This window comes from Lissotriton helveticus, chromosome 5_1, assembly GCF_964261635.1.
Source record: "Lissotriton helveticus chromosome 5_1, aLisHel1.1, whole genome shotgun sequence".
NCBI classification, from domain to species: domain Eukaryota; kingdom Metazoa; phylum Chordata; class Amphibia; order Caudata; family Salamandridae; genus Lissotriton; species Lissotriton helveticus.
This window is the reverse complement of record NC_136065.1, coordinates 1899018942-1899040242: the sequence shown is the minus strand read 5'-3', so window position 1 is coordinate 1899040242 and position 21301 is coordinate 1899018942. Positions and strand designations below refer to the sequence as shown.

General features: G+C 43.5%; 1 protein-coding gene across 1 annotated transcript in view; it reads right to left on the bottom strand.

The window, feature by feature from the left end:
• Positions 1–21301, bottom strand: part of KCNH4 (potassium voltage-gated channel subfamily H member 4) — a 297438-nt gene that overhangs the window by 63194 nt on the left and 212943 nt on the right. The window contains exons 7-9 of the mRNA XM_078640671.1: positions 16424–16631; positions 6956–7150; positions 6204–6403 (exon numbers count right to left, since the gene is read on the bottom strand). Of these exons, the coding sequence (XP_078496797.1) occupies positions 6204–6403; positions 6956–7150; positions 16424–16631 (603 nt within the window). The remainder of the gene's footprint in view (positions 1–6203; positions 6404–6955; positions 7151–16423; positions 16632–21301) is intronic.

The window sequence follows — 21301 nt, the reverse complement described above, 5'->3', positions numbered from 1 at the left end:
GAATCGATACAGCTATCCATGCATCGTACTCGCTCGTTCGGAATCAGGCTCCAGATTTGGCTCCGGACAAGTCGGACGGACAGATTTGGAGTCGGAGATGATTCGCTCAGCACATACGGCCTGCTCGCATTGTAATTGCTCATCCAAAACGGGGGACGATTCGGTCAGAAACATGGGCTCTGAATCGACTCGCACGCTACAGACCCACCTGTTAATATGACCTTACAGTGACTAGCACCCAATAGCCATCTTTCACTGTGGCCGGCCTAGTTGTCATATGTAGAAAATCAGAGTACAGTTTAAAATATTTATACAGTATTATGGGAAAGCCACTGGCTAGAAAAATAATGAAACAACTATTTGTAATCAATATTAAAAATTCAATTCAATTGCAGCATTTGAATAGGTGTGAAAAAAGTGTCAAATGCCTCACAGGAGCTACACAATACGTTACTGTGATTGATCTGAATGGCATTATGACTCCTTTGAGCTCAGCAGAAGGATGGACGTTGGGAGCATTATTTTTGACATTACAGTAGCAAATACCGCTTGAGTGTCAAATCCTGCTTGGCAGGTCTGCTGGGATTACATATAACACTTGTGGTATTCTTGAAAGGAAGGAAACAGGATGCCAAGACAACTCTTGTGAATTAACTTCCTGGTTGCTGGAAATCCCTACATATGTCCTGGGTCTATTGGGGTACAGTGACTGCTTCAAACTGCTATTTAGTTTTAAATGTGCGAGGGCACTAGGATTACCATTGTACACTCCCCACTCACACCCTCAACCCTCAAAGCCCAGGTTTACTGTGTCCGAGGACTTTCACCAACTTGAAAATGCCCAAAGTGGGCAGGGTTGGCCCGGGGAACTTTTACTGCATTGGTTAAGGCGTGCTCAGAAGCCTTTTCCACCCACTAGTTAGTGCCATACATAAATGTGGCACCTACAGGCAACCACTTCAGAACACTGCTAAACCTGAGGAAGAGCAGAAGAGGTCAGGTCATGTCTGTGACCTGAGGGGAGCCCCGAAGGACTGGAGCATCTCCCTTTTGTACCCAGGACAAAGTAGTGGCATAAGGTTGAGTCTCCTGTTCAAACTACAGGGACAAATCAGCTACAAGAGGCAGTTTCTGTATCACCGTCAGCCTCGTATCATGCCTAAGCCCCTGTCTACCACAACCATTGACTATCATTGGAACTCCGTGCTGTTTGACCCTATTCCAACTTAATACTTTAAAAATGCAAATCTCCGGTTCCCCTTCTTGGATTTTTGTAATTTTGCTGCATTTTATTTATTAAATTGTAGTCTATGTTTCTACTTTGGTTAAGGATTTTTATTGCTTTCCATTTCGACTTTATACTTGTTTTGTACTGCATATATGCTTTACACAGTTAAGCCTGTATGTTCTGTGTCGTAGCTACTGATTTAGTGACTTTAAGGGTACACCTTGACAAGGGTTGTGATTATTCAATGAGGCGGGTAGTCACCCACACCAATTAATAATCCATCTCCTCACATTTTTATTTAGAGTAAGACGGCAGTTATTACATTTGGGAGAATTATAAAAATCCACTAGAGCATTCACATTTTTAAAATGAGCTCTTTTAATACCCAGTGCTGTGAATGCTACAAATTTTAAGGTTACCAAAAAGCACATAAAGCTAGCAAAAGCACCCAAGAAAAATACCACCACCCAAAACCAAAAGTAAACACCCGATGCCGTCCATAAAACGAACGGGGTGTGCGAGATCAAGTCACCGCATGCTGTCATACATTTTTATAGTCAATTATCATTTCCCAATGACTGTGCACTAGGCATTTTTTAGCTATTATTGAGGCCCTGTATGCCCAAAGACAGTGCTGTGATTGTCCCAAATAACAAGGGTGGCCGACACTAACATATGGTGGTGGGGCAGTTGGACGGACGTGAGAGGGGGAGCGTGGAGAGGTCATGCGACAGGGGGGTGTTAGTAATAATATATATTTTTTTAAAGAACTTACCTGAAGCTGCCGGCCGACATGTGCATCACGTCACGTCTATTTTCCTATTCCTGGTCCGAGCAGCCCCAGGAACAGACTCCCATCAAAGATTGTAAGGAGTGCAGGGAGGGCATACTAATGGAAGATGCACTCTATGCAAGTACCATTTTGCACATTTTCTCCAACGGCCCACACCAATGTTGTGGCAATTTGTTCATTTGCCTTCCATTTAAAATTTACTAGGAAATTACCCGCAGTGATCCCCCACATGTACATAACAATGCCAGATCTGTTTCTACATTTCCTGCCCTAGTTAAGACTTCCTCCTTCCAAGTGTCAGAGTAGTGCGGGGATTGGCATGAACGGGCTGGAAAGACACTCCACTAAGACCAGGGAGCCTGTGGGGTTTCTCCAGCCTAGCTTTTCAAAGCAAGCGGGCTGGAGAAATCTAAGTGCACATTTTTGTTTGGCCGACCTGAGACGGCCGGTCAACACACACATAGCACTACTCCACTCCCATGCCTCGGCCCACCCCTCCTTAGAGTGCTGGCTCAGAGCCAGCAAATGAAAAATAAAACAATGCTAGAACATTGTTTTATTTTTCATTTGCTGACTCTGAGTTAGGCAGTGGGGAGACACTCCTCCGCCATTGCGGAGGAGCCGCCGCTGCCATATAATGATGGTAGTAGTATGGCACAGACATCATTGGCATGTACTCTTGCCTTAGTTATTATTGCAGGGGAAACGTTTTCAATGACTAGACTAGGGTAACACCTACCACCCCCAAATGAGTCAACATGTATTAATGTGCTTGGGTATTCTTTTAGGGAAATAGAATTAGAATCCCTGGGCTGGTGAATGAAGTGGTGCTTTGATTAGCATTTAAGCCTTCCATCTCTCTCTGTGTACCGACTATCTATATCTCTTTATAAGGGTCCAACATTTTAGAAGTAGAATTGGCAGTTTTCATTTATTGCCGGGGACAGTTTCCTAGCCGGCCAAGCAAGGATCCCTCTGGGTTTGCAGGCTAGGGGGCTACCGTCATGGATCCCCATCGAGACCCTAGACAGTGCCAACTCCAGCCCCCTGTTTATGTCACTGGGAGTCTCAATCAAATGGAGTGAATTCTACCGATCTGAGAGGATACAAGTGTTGCCAATTTGTTCCGAAACCCACAACCAAATTTAACCATTAGTGGTGTATGTCAATCAACACTATGGTGTTATTGTAAGGCGGTGTCATCACTGGGTTTCGCACCTAGGTACTCGCTTCCCAAGGTGAGTACCACCTCCACCCCAGTGAAAGTGCTGGATGGATCCATCTGATGGTGTCTAAAAATACCTCCTGTATCTTTAAGAATGCCTTTAACATGGGTGAAATATTCAGGGGTAAGGTTAAAAGAAAAGGTGATGTTTTTAGGAAGTGCTAATTAACCATAACATCGTTCCAGGGTGGTCAACATGTTTCGGCTATAATGCCTTACTGGGTCTATGCCTTCGTCAGGACCTTATATTAGCTGTGCAGGTCCCAATATTTACCATAATTCTTGGTCTGTTCTCTTGACTTGCAAGTAATGTACTCATGTGTCTGCAGTTCGTAAAATGTGCGGCGGACTTATATACCTGGCTTCTTTGAGTCTTATGTTTTACTTCTCTATGCCTCATAGGGACAGGCGAGGTGGGGTGCTCGTTGTTTAGCCACTTGCTGGCATAGGGGCCCCCGGTGATGTCACCTATGTGTTCCTCTTCTGACCTGGCTGAGTTTGGTTGAGGGTTTCAGGAACAAATTGGTAATGCCCGTATCCTCCCATATCGATAGAATTCACTCCGTTTGAATGAGACTATTACGACATATGGAAGAAGAGTGACATTTGTAACTCATACTTCTATCTCCCTCTTTCTGTTGATTTGTATGTCACTGGGAGAACAGCTTGTGATGCACACAGAGCAGGCCCTGGCCCAGCCACCACGGAAGCATGCACGTGACGTTTCTTAGATAACTGGCACCAACATGGGAGCCAGAGTGGCTCAGGCACAGAGTGGGAGGATGCCAGTGCACAGGGGTGGACTACCCCTGCAGACCCATGTCTGCTACTGCATGCCTGTGCAATGCCACTGTGGAAGGTTGTAGCCCTGGTACAGGAGAAGCGGTGCCAGGAAAAGTGGAGGACAAAGGAGTTGCAACTGGTAAGACCTTGGTACTTTAGACACTTGGAAGGAGGAAGTCATAACTAGGGCAGGAAATGTAGAAACAGATCTGGCATTGTTATGTACATGTGGGGGATCATTATGGGTAATTGCATAGTAAATTTTAAATGGAAGGCAAATGAACAAATTGCCACAACATTGGTGTGGGCCGTTGGAGAAAATGTGCAAAATGGTACATGCACAGCGTGCATCTTCCATTAGTATGCCCTCACTGCACTCCTTACAATCTTTGATGGTTAAGCAAAGTGTCATATTTTCTTTTCATACTAGGGCTATGTGGACACTGGCACTGTAGTAGCATCTGCTGCCTATTGGATACATCTACTGTCTGAGACGTCCAATAAAAAACGACAAGGTAAAGAGTGACCTGCTCCTGGAGCCTGGCACAGCAAGCAACTTCCTGGCAAACTCAGCAGCACAAAGGGAGCATCAGAGATCACCCCGGACTGAGAGCTGAGCCTTGGCGTATTTGAGCAACTGACATGTCCGATACACTGAGCACCGTATTACATGCATCAGTCCATTATTGAATATTACAATAACAATTAAATATGTTTCGGATGAATCAAAACAAGGGATGTATGACGTTACAACGCAGGCTATTACAACGCCTGCCTTTACAACGCGGTTTTTACATCGCATACCATTACAACGCATAGCGCTTTTGGGTGCTGGATAGTGAATAGTTTAATTTACTATTCCAACTCCAGTCCCCGTGGACACTAGGGAAGGTGTTGGATACTAAATTAAACGTATTCCCTATCCTAGAGCGCCCCCAGCGCAATGCGTTGTAATAGTTTGCGTTGTAATGACCGCGTTGTAATGGTAGTGCGTTGTAAAAGTTTTGTTGTAAGTGATGTTTACCCAAAACGAGTGATGGAATCTTTCTAGTTTGTAATAACAGGCGCGTATTGTTTTCTATTTTGTCACATACAGGTTTTGTTGGGCTACCATCTGACGCAGGAACAGTTATTGTACATTTGTTGTATATTTTCTTACTATGGCTGAGGGTCACATACTGTATTAGATAGGACCTTCTTCACCTGTGGCATAAACATTTCTCTGCTCGACGTCCAGCATTTTGACCAGCCACACAGTGTTTTATTGGTTTTATGTTCTATAAAATACCCTGAAGTAGTGCAATATTTAATTAATTATCCTTCAGAACTGTCCATAAACTCAACGACTTTTAACCAACATGAGAAAAAAATATGGAAATGGTATGGCAATGTATAGCTGTTTTGCACTTTTTCTAAACATTTTCTTAGGCGGAAGTGAGGGGATGTACTTTCCTCTTCCACCGTTAGCGGGTTGGACTTGCTTGGCGCGAGCTTGCCAGCTGCATTATGGGGCTCGTACAAATTGTTTTTGCGAGGTCTCCTGGGTTCCTAGTCCCACACCGATTCTTGTTTCTCCACATCAATCTTCTCAATGCATTTCAGTGAAGAGACAGAAACTGCCTCCTATTCAAATTGGAAGTGACAGCGACTTCTCTGTGAGAAGCACTGGCTAAACCGTGCATGAAAACCAGGACAGTGAGATAACAAGACATTTAAGGGACAGTTGAGACCTAGAAAAGGGTTCTTCCTGTGAAAGCTGTGAAACAGATAGGTGGAGTGATCACTGGTGACTCCGAAGGAAAATCTAGGCAATGTTTTGTCCTACCAAGTCTCTGAAAGAAGGGAAGGGCTGGGGACAAGTCAATCACATGTGAATCTGTGCCTAACAGAGGTACCATCTTGCAGAAAAATCCATGTTTTCCTGTAGGATTGCCCTCCCGCTCGCTACTTAGGAGCAAGGAAATTATTTTGTCTTCTGCAGCAACCATTCAAACAAGATTATATTAAGACACAGGAAATTAACACTAACATTCGATCACACAACACCATATTTACTAAGTTGGGATTATGCGTCTTCCCCTAGTAAAATTGAGAAAACTGTTGTTTTTTCTAACAACTGTTCTGCATTCAGTGACCTGACCGTGAGCAATGGTGGCATTCCCAGCTGTACTCACCTCATTGGCATCAATACCATTGTTCACCGACCAGGTGGTCTGGAAATACTCGAGCATGCGCTGCTTGAGCTGCTGCGGGAGGCGGTGGACGCGGATGAAGTCTTTCAGGTCCTTCATCCTGGTGTGGTAGAGGGAACGTCGCGAGTACATGCGCTGGATGATGGCGGTGACGTTTCCGAACACCACGGCGTGCATCAGAGCTGTGGAAGCAAGCAAGAAAGGCAACAGAGATCAAAACAAGCGCTTGCAAGGCCGTGAGTGGTACAGGAGGGGGTTCTGGTGCGCGCCAAAGTCCTGGTCCTCCACGACGCGTGAGACATGTCACTCACAGTGGGTCAGGAAATCTCTGGTCTTCAAAGGAGATTTTAAAATGGAGGCTAGGTTACTCCAGTACAGGTCTCTTTGAATACCAACTGATCCGAACTAACAGTCAAAATTCTACTCCACTGGAAATTCTGCTAAAGGTGTTGAAATTACAAATTCTGTGACGAAATTCTAAAAAAAGGTGAAAATGCACTGAATTCCTACTGTATATGGAATTCACAAACTTTGACAGGACTATGTGGTTCCTGTATTAATGCAGCTTCAGGTCACATTTGACCTCTTGAGGGTAGGGAGAGGCAACTTCCTCCTTGTAGAGGCCCATTGACCTCGTCATCGCACCCTATGTTTAGAGGCCAGAGACAGAGAGCATCTCCTCTGAGTTGATGCAGGCACGCACGAATTACCCCGCTTTGACCCCGAGGACTCACCTCCGATCAACATGGTGCAGATTGAGAAGATCTTCTCCGCGTCTGTGTTGGCGCACACGTTGCCGAAGCCCACGCTGGTGAGGCTGCTCAGGGTGAAGTAGAGCGAGGCGATGTAGGAGCTACGGATGGAAGGTCCGCCCACGGAGTTGTTGATGTACGGAGCTTCTAGCCTCTTGCCCAACTCATGAAGCCAACCTTCAGAAACACAATGCGAAAGGATAGCGATTATCCACAGGACACATTGCTTGTATACACCATTAGCTAAGTGCATACTGCTTTTAAGCAGCTAGCAAGCACAGTGACATAAATAACAGAAAAGTGAGGCAGAAACACCCAGACCTCTTAAAATACTGTTGTAAGTTCTCCTTACGTCTATAAATTCTTGAGTTACAACTGCAAGGATCTCAGAAAAGTTACATTTACTCACAGAAATATCCCACAATATTAGCTGATAATGGTGTCATATTGCTCATACGTAATTTTTCAATGAGGGCCAGATTGTAGGAATTCTATGACCAAATAATCTGGAAAATCTGGGGAAAACAGCAAACACCAACAAACTTAAGAGGATATTTGTAAATGTCATAAAGACCCAATCCCATCTTGGAAACGGACTGAGGCTCACTCCTAGAGTGTGAATGCAAACCAAATGTCACCCCAATGGTTGGGGGAATAGCAGAATGGGTCTTCCACACGAAAAAACAGTGGTTGTATTTTAGGTCCCATTGTTGGCCTTTGTGGTGGGTGGTTAGAGAGGTTTGTGCCCTGGGGGGGGCGGAAGGGGGGGGTCTTGTTATAGGTTTATGGCTCGCCATATCAGGGTATACTGGCCATTAAGGGCCCTCTCCAGTGTTAAAGGCCCCAGCTGAAGGTGAGGGCCTTTAACACGCCGTTAATGGCCAGTACAGCCCAACTAGAGTGGGCTATAAAGCTATTACAGCAATCCGCCCTATGAGGGCAGAATGTCTTAATTGAGAAAACAAAGTAATCAGAGACAGAAGCCTTTGTTTCACAGCTCTTGCTGTGAATGTTCAACTGTTAACAGCTGCGTGCAGTGCCTCGGTTGATAACTATGGATCATTCACAGCAAGAGCTGTGAAAGCAGGCTGTAAGAAATCAGCCCCTGGTTCTCCCGGCTTGGATAAACTAGTTCAGCTAGAGAGACAGACCCAGGAACTGGTGAGCATTCCCCCCTCCCTCCTTCCGAGGCTCCAGTGACACTTTGAACTATAAGGCGGAGGGAGGGGGAAGGCTCTGGTGTGCCTGGCTGCTGCATAGGCTTTGCTTTTTGCTTTCCCCTGTCAAATCCATATATACTGGAGAGGCGGGGAAAAGATAAATGCAGAGAACACGAAGACATTGAATGTTGAGAGCAGTGGGCTTATACAAGTTTATATAGCCAACTCCTGCTCCACTGTCTTCAATGGAGCGCTCAAAATTCCAATATTTCTAATATAGCTTCATAGTCCGGTGCTGAGGCTTTTAGAGCATTTCACATATATATATAATACTTTATTATGCACAAAGATGACACGTTTAGGCAAGAAGCCTTTATATATATATATATATATATATATATATATATATATATATATATATATATATATATATATATATATATATATATATATATATATATATATATATATATACATATATATATATATTTATATATATATATATATATTTTTATATTTATATATATATATATATATATATATATATATATATATATATATATATATATATATATATTTTTTTTTTTGTTTGTTTGTTTTTAAGACAAAGTTTGCGCCACACTCAGGATTTGAAGTTTATAGATTTATTTTATTTTCAATCCACCATTAAGCCTCCATCTGTACACCAAACCAAATGTATATATATAGGCTTCTTGCCTAAACGGATCGTATGTGTATATATATATATATATATATATTTTTTTTTTTTAAGACAAAGTTTGCGCCACACTCAGGATATGAAGTTTATAGATTTATTTTATTTTCAATCCACCATTAAGCCTCCATCTGTACACCAAACCAAATGTATATATATAGGCTTCTTTCCTAAACGGATCGTATGTGTGTGTGTATATATATATATATATATATATATATATATATATATATATATATATATATATATATATATATATATATATATATATATATATATATATATATATATATATATATATATATATATATATATATATATATATATATATATATATATATATATATTGCGCTGAGTCCGGAACAACAAGGCACAGTGTAGCCACACCACGCCACGTAGTAAACGGAATTAGAGTAAAGCCACAGACTCCGTGCTCTGTTGTCAGTGAGTTTTATTCGTGATGAAATAACAGCCCACCAGTCGCCATGACGCGTTTCACCTCAGCCGAGGCTTGATCACATGTCATGGTAAGAAGAGAGGAAGTAACTTAAATAGCTTAGTTGATCACATGATCAGTCTACAATCCCATTCAAATTTTAAAGGGATATGCATCACATTATTGTACTGGGCATGGTGCCCTTCTAGATCCCCTAATCACATCCCCAAACAAAAAGGAAAATAACCATTTCACATTAATTAGAACCTCCATATAAATTGAATTGATCATTACAATATTTTTTGTAAAAGAAGAGATTAGATTCAAAATTTCATAGAACTGGAAAAATTCCTAAAAACAATCATTTTAGAAAAATATATACACATATATATATATATACATAAATCTAAAATCACATTTGTATACAAATATATAGGGTTTCTCTAAATTCATATATTTACATAATGTACAATAAATATATAAAAGACCACCTATTATTTACATCTCACAAATTCCAAAGCAGATATTTCTTCATATTTGTGCTATTGTTTTGGAAACGATTGCCACAGTTCCATCAAAGGTATCATAATAGTTCGGGGAGAACGTGATTTATACTAGTAATAAAACGAATACTACCCAAGTGGGTTTTTAAGTTAGTATAGGGGAACCATCCAATTTCGTGATGTATGTGTTACAACTAGTTACTTCCCTGAGGGTCGTTTATAAAAGTTACATTTAAAGTGAATGTGCAAATAAGATTCAGAATATGAAATTCTTATTAAAATTTAAAATATTCAGGCTGCCAAATATGTCATAGGTTTTACAGTATTTTATCTAACGTACAAGTACCAGTGAAAGCCACCATGAGGTAATATTTCAGATTATAAACAGGTGTATAGATCCTCCGTACTGTTAAGCCCACCAGGCTGTTTACTGTTTCATTCAAGGATGTATCGGGTTTCTAGCAGACGTAACTTACTGTCTCTGTCTCCCCCCCTCCTCAAAGGTAAAACAGAGTCCACCAGATAGTACTTTAATAGTTCTGGGTTGCTCTGGTGGCATTTTTCGAAGTGTCTTGCCACTGGATAGGCTGAATCCTTTCCAGAAATAGCTCTTAGATGCTGTAAGATGCGTTTATGTGCAGGAAGACGTGTACTGCCTATATACAGAAGATCACATGGGCATACTAAAACGTATACCACATATTCTGTCTTACATCCCAGCTTTTGTCTGATGGCAATTGGTTTCTCATGGAAAGGACTCGTATAGTGGGTTTTATTGATGGCATGTTTACAGGCCTTACAAACTTGACATTTCTTGAAACCTGTAATTCGTTCCCACCACTTCTTTGGGAGATCTAAGGTATTGCTTACAATGGCATTACTTAAGGAAGACGATCTTCTGAATGTGATCTCTGGTTTATTACATATTAGATCACCTATCACTTGATCTCCTTGTACGAGATTCCAGTTTCTTGAAAAGATCCTGCGAATCTCAGCATGTTGCTGACTATATGTGACAATGGCTCTACACTGTATTTTCTCTGTTGGTGAGGTCATAGTTTCAATAACAGTAGTAGGGATTGTACAATGTTCTATTAGTTGTTCCCTTTTGAATTTCATTGTTTTGGTCATAGCTTCGTCTATCATTTTATGGCTGTAGCCTCTTTCCAAAAACCGCATCTTGCACTGAAGTTGAGCAATTTTGCATTCTTCCTCAGTACTACATATCCGTTTTATTCGCAGCATCTCCCCATAGGGGATGCTGCGAATTAAGTGGCGAGGATGGTTACTGGAGGCATGTAATACCGTGTTACCAGCGGTAACTTTCCTGTGCAACTTCGTTTCTATTTTGTTGTTCTTAATATAGACTTCTACATCCAGAAAATTGACTGAAAATTCACTAATCGTTGAGGTAAATTGAAGATTCAAATTATTAATATTCAGCCTATCCACAAAATCAATGGCACTTTCTTTCGAACCCCTCCAGATAAAAAACAGATCATCAATGTATCTGAGGTACAAAATGGCATGTTGTTCCATTGTGGTTCTGTGCTGTCCCATCAGGGTCTGCTCCTCCCACAGCCCCATGTGCAAACACGCGAAGCTGGGGGAGAAGCAAGACCCCATGGCCACCCCTCTCAACTGTTGATAGGCTTGACCTCCAAACGTAAAAAAGTTCTGTTGTAGGCATATATTAAGCATCCCCATAAGCATTTTGTTATGCTGTGCATTGTGTATGGGGCGTTTGTCCAAAAAGAATTGTGTTGCCTTTAGTCCATCTATGTGCCTTATAGACGTGTACAGGGAACAAATATCCAATGTCATAAGTAAATAGTCTTCAGACCAAGTCTGCTTAGATAGTTTGCACAAGAAGTCAGTTGTGTCTCGTATGTACGAGTTCAATCCTTTAACCCATTCTTGTAAGAAAAAGTCTATGTACCTGGATAGGTTTTCCGTTGCACTATCAATCGGCGATATTATCGGTCTCCCTGGTGGAGACAATGGATCTTTGTGAATCTTTGGCAAAAGATAGAAGATGGGAATTACAGGGAATTCCTTTTTAATGAATTTGAATTCATCCATAGAAATCAAACCACAGCTGCGCCACCCCATAAGTTTGGCATTAAGCTCATTCCAAGCCGTTTTGATAGTTATAATGTTAGTTTTCCGGTAACAGGCAATGTCCCCGAGTTGTTTTTCAGCTTCTGCTATATATTTGTCACGTGCCCATAGCACAACGTTGCCTCCCTTGTCCGCTTGTTTTACGACTAGGTTATCATCTGATTTCAACTTTTTGATCAGAAGATTGTAGTTCTGATTCTGTCGTGCAATGGCTTGACTTTTTTTGTTGGTAGTTATATATAGCTTTTTGAGGTCCTCCACCAATAAATCCTGGTAAATATCCAGATTGTCATGGGTTGAAATGGGGTTGAAGGTAGACTTAGGCTTAAACGGTGTAATTGCCTTATTCTTGCCAACAGTAGTAATAACCGCTCCTGGCGCTGTGCATGAGTTTGCTGTGTTTTGTTCAGTTTGTAATTCCCAAATTTCTTCAAATGAGGGGGCATCTTCAACTGTTAGTATGTTCGGGCTTAAGGGTATTATCTCAATGTCTTTACTATTTTTAGGTCGTAGGCGATGGAACTTAGTAAGCTTGAGTTTTCTCACAAACTTGTATGCATCCATACGTGTGCTAGCATAATTAAAAGTTTGTGGCGGACAGTAGGAGAGCCCTAAACCAAGAATTTTAGTCTCTTTAGGACTTAGATTTATATTGGTCAAATTTATTACTGAGGGGCTCCCTGTTGATTGCCCCGTTTCTTGTTCGACCATTTCCCTTTGGTTCTCTTCTTGGTTGCGCCACTTTTCTTTGTGGCATCTGCGTCGCTCTGACCGCTTACGGTTTGCACTCTTCCTGTTTGGGTAGGGTTTACTCTTGGTCTTAGGGTTTCGCGCCTGGCCTCGCACAGGCGTCTCATCTCCTGCGCAGGTGTTAGTACGGTAAACCCCAATGATGTACTGTGTAATTCACCCTCCATTTCACTTCCTTCTGTGGAGCTCAAGCTAATTGATGAGGCAGAGCTTGAATTTTCCTTTGAGACACCGGCACGATTGTTATCTGCTCGTTGGCCCTTATTTCCTTCTTTCTCGAACCTTTTCGCGAAAGTGAATATGCGTCCATTCAGGTAATCTAACCTGTCCCTTTCAAATTTAAACGCCTTACGTTTTTTGATTATTTCTTCCTCCTTCTGTAGCTGGAATTCCATCTCATCCCTCATCTTTTTCAAGTTGGCATCATCTTCTCCCAGTTTTTCTAGTTCCGCTTCAACAGATTCGATTTCATTCTGTAATTTCATGCGGTCACTCTCGGCAAATTCCATTAAAAGCACCATCAGTTTAGCCGAGGAGTCCAAGTTCGTCGCCGCCCATCTCTCGAGCAAGCGAGGGTCCGGATTCTCATAACTGGGAGCCAGAGAAATTCGGAGGCCACGTGGTATACAGCCCACTTCCAGATACATGGACAAAGATTTGTTCTCCCACCATTTGGAAGTTTCTTTTTTCATTAGCTTTTCCAGTTTGCGAAACAAATCACGCGCCGTTGGATTTGTAGCGCTTGCAGCACTTTCCCCTGGTGTCGACGTTGTTGCCCCCCCCCAGCCGGGGTGACAAATACAAGTTTGGCAGCCTGCTCCCTACTTCTTAACACGACGGCCGACATGGTGGAATGCAGTTAATTACTGTGATTCCTGACAACAAACAAATTCAGTCGATAGAAGATAATCCCCACAACTGAAAGCGTGCACACTCCTCACCGCGTTTTCTCGAACCACAGTTTCCTGACCTGGATGTCGAAATATCCCTGTAGCGTTCAGATATTCGGCATACATACCAGAAATCTACTCATTCTCCCATACAGCATGCATTATCCCAATCCCACCCATACAGCCACACACTCTTACAGTCACCCTCCCACTCAGATAACACATGTTAGAGATATTATCACTCATTAGTTGTACACCTAGTATACTAATTTAACTTTTGTAGTAGCTTAGTATGTACATTTATCCATTCATAAACTCTTAAAAACACTTACACTCACTTAATGATGTCATCAGTGTTGCCGCTGACCATGTCAAGAATGATGTAATATGTGAGGTCATAGTCAAGTTAAAATTTGTATAGCGCACTACACACCCAGAGGGTCTCAAGGCGCTTGAGGGAGGGGGGTACGTTATATATCAAATATCCAAGTTTTGAGTTGTTTTCTGAAGGAGAGGTGGCTCTGTGTAAGGCAGAGGTGGGAGGGGAGAGAATTCCAGGTTTTGGCCGCTAAGTAGGAGAAAGATCTTCCTCCCATGGTGGATCTTTGGATGCGTGGAATCGCGGCCAGGGCTTGATTGGACGATCGTAGTTGGCGGGTGGGGGTGTAGAAGGTCAGGCGCGTGTTGAGGTATTTGGGTCCTAGGTCGTAGAGGGCTTTGTGTGCGTGGGTGAGGAGACGGAACGTAATTCTCTTGTTGACGGGGAGCCAGTGGAGGTCTCTTAGGTGACCGTATATGTGTGTGTATTGCGGGGAACTTAAGTTATATTTAGCTCAGGTAACTACAACTGCGGAACTTTTTTGGTTTTGGATGAGTAAAATTTGAGCCAAACTATAACGTTTCTGAAACCTTTGGTTTTTCAGTGAATTTCTAAGGTTTTAAAATGTTCATTTCCCAACTATGTCTGCCCTGTAATCTTTGGTTTTATAGGTTAATTTTGATGTTTTTTTAACTACTAGGAGTTTGCAGAGTGGTGGAGGCCAATGGGCCTCCAACCATTTCTCAGCAATCCTGCTGTGTGGGACTTACTGCTGGCAACAGAGGAGCTTCTTGGCCCCCAAAGACCCTCTGCATCCAAGAGGGCTTAATTCCCCAACCAGTAGTGTGCCAGGAGACATTTCTTTCCAGAGTGGTGTAGAAAGGGGCCAGCGCCTCCCACCAGCACTCAGCATACCGCTGTGTGGGACTTACTGTTGGTAAAAGGAGGGTTTCCTGGGCCCCAAGGACCCTCAGCAGCCAAGGGCACTTCATCCCCCAACCAGTAGTGCACCAGGAGGTGCATTTGAAGAGTGGTGGGGAAAGGGGGTGGAGCCTAGGTGACCTCTCAGCAGTCCCGCTCCATGGGACTTAATGGAGGTAACAGGAGGCATTGTTTGTTCCTAAGGGCTCTCAGCAGCCAAGGGGACTTCATCCCTCAACCAGTAGTATGCCAGGAGGCTGAGTGGTGGAGAAAGGGGGCAGGAAATCCGACAAGCTCTCAGCAATCCGGTTGAGTGGGACTTACTGAAGCTAACAGGAGAGGTTGTTGCCCCCAAGGACCCTCTGCAGATTAGGGGACTTCATCCCCCAACCATTACTGCACCAGGAGGATCATTTGCAGAGTGCTGGATAAGGGGGTGGGGCATTGGCTGACCTCTCTGCAATTCCTCTGTGTGGGACTTACTGGAGACAACAGTAGGGGTTGTTGGCCCCCAAGGACCCTCACTAGCCAAGGGGACTTCATCCCCCAACAAGTTGTGCACCAGGAGACCCGTTTGCAGAGTGGATGGTAAAGGGGCAAAGCCTCCAGGGGCTTCCCCCAGGGGCCAACGTTTAAAAAGAATTCTTATTTTTGTAATGGGGAGGGGAGCTATATGGTCCCCCTCCCCGGGCATCAGCCATCCCTTGGGACTCGGCCTCTCTGCCCTGTGTTGGGGACTGCGGGAGGCAGCACCCTGTTTCTCAAAGCAATGTTTAACATTGGTTTCTCTGCACACATACTTGTGTGCAGAGAATCAGATGAAAACTTCGCTTTCTGCAAGCTGGAGCACAGCTCTGGCATGCAGAAAGCGGGATTATGTTTGCTTTTGCTCAGTGGGGGCTGTCAGCTCCCAGCAAGCAAAAGCAGACATCCATAGCCATAGCAGGAACTGGCCCTGGGGGCTGGCAGTCCCCAGCACCATCAATGGCTCCAAGGTAATATCTCTAAAAGTACTGGACAGATTTACACCTGGACCACCACCAACCTTCCTGTCAAATTTGGTGTAATTCCATTCAGCAGGTCGTGCTATAGCCATTAAGTTCCTATGGGAATTAAAATGAGGAAAACGCGTTTTGGTACCCTCCCTCCCCCTGTCTCTCAGCCTCCGCTTGACGGATCACCACAAAACTTTCAAGACAGCAGTTGGAGTGTGTGTCATACTCGCTTTGAAAATATTCCTGAAGATTTGTCAAGTGACGCCAAAGTTATTGGCAAATGAAAAACGCTCTTCCTATGGACCTAAATCCTAACTATAACTACCTACAGACGAATCAATGGATCTCTCAAACATTCCAATGCTCTAATATCTGGCTCTTTTTAGGGTGTTAGTGGTTATAAAATGTAGAGGTCCCTGCTTAGGCTGTAATTTGATATCTGGTGATGAGTCACAGCTGGTTTTTACTGTGTGCTAGAGGAGGATGGGGCCTTTTAAAAGTTGTTGATAAGGCGTTGTACTGGTGCCTTTTGGGCATGTTTTCTATGCCCATTGAGTGCATATGCCTGTTACTGGAGCAGCGTACGCTATATGGTTTCATTCTTATAGGTTTAGAAAGGTGTTTTAGTATCACTACTCACCTATGTCCCAGGTAACAGGGTCATTGCTTTCCATTTCTTTCCGACCAATCACATACCAGATGCAGGCCATCCAATGGGCCAACAGGGCAAACATGGACATGAGTAGGGTGAGTACCATTGCACTGTACTGGGAGTAGCGATCCAGCTTCTGCAGGAGACGCAGCAACCGCAGTAGCCTCACTGTCTTCAGGAGGTGGACCAGCGATGTCTGCCAGAAGGGAAGGATGGAGAGAGGATAAGATAATAATATCAAAACAAGGTCCTAACTCAAGCCCTCACCATGCCATATACTCTTATAAATGACTAAAAAAGGAAACAGAGCAACCTATGCGCTCTGTCAATACAGAACAAGTGTGCAAATTATACTTGAAACATTGGTAAAATAGTCCTCTAGAGTACATAAAAATACAAAAATGGAGCAAAGCGTTTCTTTTTATCATGCACACTTGCATAGCAATTACTAATATATAGTAAATGTATACCAGCATGGTTTGACTGATGATATTTTAACAGTCTTCCTTAGGTTGTAAACACTTGTTAAACAATATACAAATAAATACCTCAAAGAAACACCACATTTTTTGTACACCCCTGCTATTTAGCCATTGAGGTTTGACCGAAATCTCTACATTGGTAGCCTCAACTCCATAAATATTTCCTCCTTGTGACCAACCGAAAGTTGTAGGCGGTTGCTTCAATATCTCCAAAGCCTCCTCAAAGCTGCTCATTCCTGGATCTTCGTCCAATGACCACAGCCGCTGCTTCAGCATAACAAGGCATGGCTGCTTCCCCATTCTATTGTAGAACTGCACAGCACACTGATGTGTCCTTTCCTTACCCTGCTGTAGAGTCTCTTACGGATCCTTCTCTGGTGCCTCTTGTTTTAAGTCTCACCACACTACAGGCAGAGTGTTAAGACTTAGAGCATCGTCTCACCACAGATATCTGTTCCTCAGGGTAAGTGTGAGACGCAGACTACCTTTCAGGTGACTGAGGCTTCGCCGGCTCACATGCCCTCATCTAAAGCTGCCTCCTAACAACACTTGTCTCACATCCAGCATCATTGCATACTGTGGTCAGTGCTGCTCCAGATGTTCCACTCGCACCCCTTCTGTCCTCTCCCTCCGAGCACACCTAAACTCAGACACAGCCACCACACTTCTCCCAATGAGCAGAGCAGAGAATGTGTCCTTACAAACATAATCTACTGTTGAGACAGTCACAGCTTTTAGAACACAATTCACAGTTCCATTCATTCATGCAAATTACCAGCGTCCTAGTGTTACACACGAGAAGAGAACATGTTTAAGTACATTGAATAATGTACTAAATGAGAAACTTATATTTTGAAGCTCTGTGTTCTAAATGACACCAAGGCAGCTAGAGATCTCCTGGCTAGGCCAACTCAATTGTCTTTCTTCCAAACCCTCTCCCTTACCATCCCCAAAACGACAGGCACAGATACGCAACAAAATGCTTAGCTTCGTCTGGGGGCATGGGCGTCTCTTTTGACCCACGATCTAAAGCAGTTTTGGATTTCCAGATGTTGCCATACATCCAGGCAGCGCAGCTTCGACCCTCACTTGCCTGGAATCCCAACCCTGACAGCAAGCACTGGGTACAGGTGGAACAAGCCTTTTCTCCGGTCCCTCTGGGCGGTCTCCTGTGGCTTCCTACATCGGTCTGGTCATGCGACCCTTCACCTCTACCACTGACGCCCCACACTCCTTGTCTCCTGGTGAGAGGTATGGGGAGAAGTATGTTCCCGACATACCCCTTTCCTCTCACTCCCCTGGCTACCACCCCAAACTTTACCAGGGGCGAAACAAACCCAGGTTCCTTTGGTTGGTACCGGGGCCGATCTGCCACTCTGAGGGACTTCGACAAAGATTGGAACTTGGGGATAAATTTGGGATCTAGCTGAGAAGTACGCCCTGACCATGCGGGAGACCTATAGGATGGGACAAGCACTACACTGGATCGTTTAGCTATGCAAAAGGAGGAAACACTCACATAAGCCCTATACCTCAACAATGTTTGCCGTAGAGGCATATCATTGCTGTATTGTTAGAACCCCAACCTCACCTGCCCCCCCAAAGAAATATGCCTACCTGACATAATGGGAAAAGGAATTGGCCACAGACATTATAGACAAAACATGGGGTACAACCCCCACAGCTCAGGGCTGTGAAGAAGCAACAAAATAGAAGGGGGTACAGTATGTCAGAGGGCCTCTAAGCCTTCCATTTTCCTCTGATATAAAGAGGATTCTTACAAAATCCTAACATGCTGGTACCTCACACCCGTACGACTACACAAGATGCCTGGGGGCTCGGAGCTGTGTTGGAAGGGGTGCCGGGTACGGGGCACTTTCCTACATACATGGTGGCCATGCCCCACAATACAAACATTTTGGGGTGAGGTCCTCCACATGCTCCATCACTACCGTCTCTCTGCCACATGAACCACTTCTGGTCTTCTTGGGCGACCCAGAGACAGATAGACTTCCTCCTAAGATGACTCCTTGGGCGACTTTTCTCCCTCCTCCTTCTGGCAGTGAGATTCAACGTAGCCAGTTGTGGAACAAACCACAAGCACCATCACTAAACATGTGGTGGCAGAAGGTGTGGTCAATCTATGCCATGAAAAAGCTTACCGCTATTGCAAGGGATAGAGTTACCAAATTCGACACAACATGGCATCCATTCACCACCTACATACAGAGACAACGAGGAACTGGAGGGCTGCATTCGACAATGTCCAAGATGCTGAGGGCCTCGGAGATATGGGTGACACCCCCTCAGACACAGAGGGCGACCCACTGTAAGCTACACATCCGAATGGAATAACATTTCCTATTGGGGAACACCAACTTGAATTGTGATACGATGAAATGTCCTGACTGTAGGATTTACACTCTGGGGAGTTGATGTGCACTGCAACCCCCCTACTATTGTATTAAATGATGCTCAACACGAAGCTGTAAGGTGTGTCATGCTTCTTTATTTAAAAATGCAAAATCTATTGTTTAAAAAAAAGCATCAAGGCACTTACTGGTTTAAAGTGAGGGCAGAAGGTTTTCAATGAAGATGAGCTGTTAGTTATTCCTGACCTGTGTGCTTGTATGAGGATTTATATTGTACAAACATAACAACAAAGCAGCAGAGTGAATGCTGTTTAAGGGAGGGTGTTCAGTCAGTGAGAATGGACAGAGTGTTTTATGGTATGTGAGACACAGCCAGTGTCTGAGCTGTGAAACATCTGCCGCCTTTTGATAAACGGTTAAACAACAATGGGGTGACCCTCTGTCCCTCAGAACCTGGGTGTATATATAAGTAAGCAAAATGAGGTTCTGGTGCATTGTATGCCCTAATTTTAATTTATAGCAACCGTATCTCTATCGCCTGGACAAAAAACAATTCATTTATAAAAAACTGAAACATGCCTGTGTGGTAAATAAAGGTAGCGAAGTCCTTGTAGTTCCTTGTAAGTAGTTTATTCATTTAAGATGGTAAGATAAGAAGAAGAGGATAAAGCCCCATCAGGAGCAGCCTCCTGCCGCTCAGTCCTTCATCCAACTGACAGTCTTACACACTCAACATTCTAACAAGCTCTCACACCAAACATTCTAGGCTGAGCAGCAGGAATAAGTACAATACATCTCCCTTCTTTAATAGAAGAACAATAAATAGAAATAAAATTGCAGAGAACAAGTCATATCACGCAACTTCAGCAATTAACATGAAATCAGGTAAGATCAGCAACCTAACATTCACTCACGCAAACCAGCAACTTACATTCACCACCACCTTCTCCCTTTCTCAAACAAAAAGACAATACTCCCACAGACATTACTCCTAAATCAAAATACCAAACACACCATCGCGCCAAAACACAGCATACAAAACCCAAGAAACCAAAAGAAAACGAAGGCTAGGGGCGCAAGAGGCAAAAAGGGTCCCAACTCACGGCGAGACAGGGAAACATCCATCAATAATGGACACACTAACAAAACAAAGAAATGTGACAACAGTCACGTCACTTAGGTTAAACTGGCATATCACTCAAAATTAGAAAATCTGGTAAACATCTAGAAATGGAGCGCTCAACTCCCGCAACCTCCAGTTAATAGGAAACACATGTTCCTATGATCCAGCAGTGGCACACTCAGGTCCCATAACCTCTTAAAATTGAATTGGGGCGCACTGCTCCCACAACATCCACATTATAGGGCAACATCACCCCACGATCCTGTGCTGTCGGCAGCACAGGACTGATGCCTGTCTGCCCCTTCACACTACCGATTGAATCCACAAGATCAAGAGAAACCGACGATTGAGTCCACTCAGAGTCTACAGTCAGTGGTCTTCCAACGCAGCCAGGACTGTGTCCTGCTTGTCCAGGGCTGTCATTACCCCCCTCATCCCCCATTCGGTCCTGATGAAGACCCTATGTGACTTCCAAATGGGGCACATTACGGGTTGAAACGTCGATGATCACGCAAGGCCCATACTGACCAAGACTCTACACATAGCAAGACAATATTACTAGTGTTAAGAGTCATGGAAGTTACATGATTGTCTGGCCTATCCTTCACATGTATTTAAACCCTCTACCACTTTGTATATATTGTACACTCATTGAGCACTGAGCACGTATGTCACATGATCAGTTTTATATGTAAATGTTCATTGTATGTCGACAGCCTCCAACTACTACATTTGTGAATATCTATGAATTATTTAATTCTAATAAACAAAAATAGGAAAAATTATCCCGAATCATGTTTCAGTTCTTTATAAATTAATTGTTTTGTGTCCAGGCGATAGAGATACAGTTGCTATAAATTAAAATTAGGGTATACAGTGCGCCAGAAAG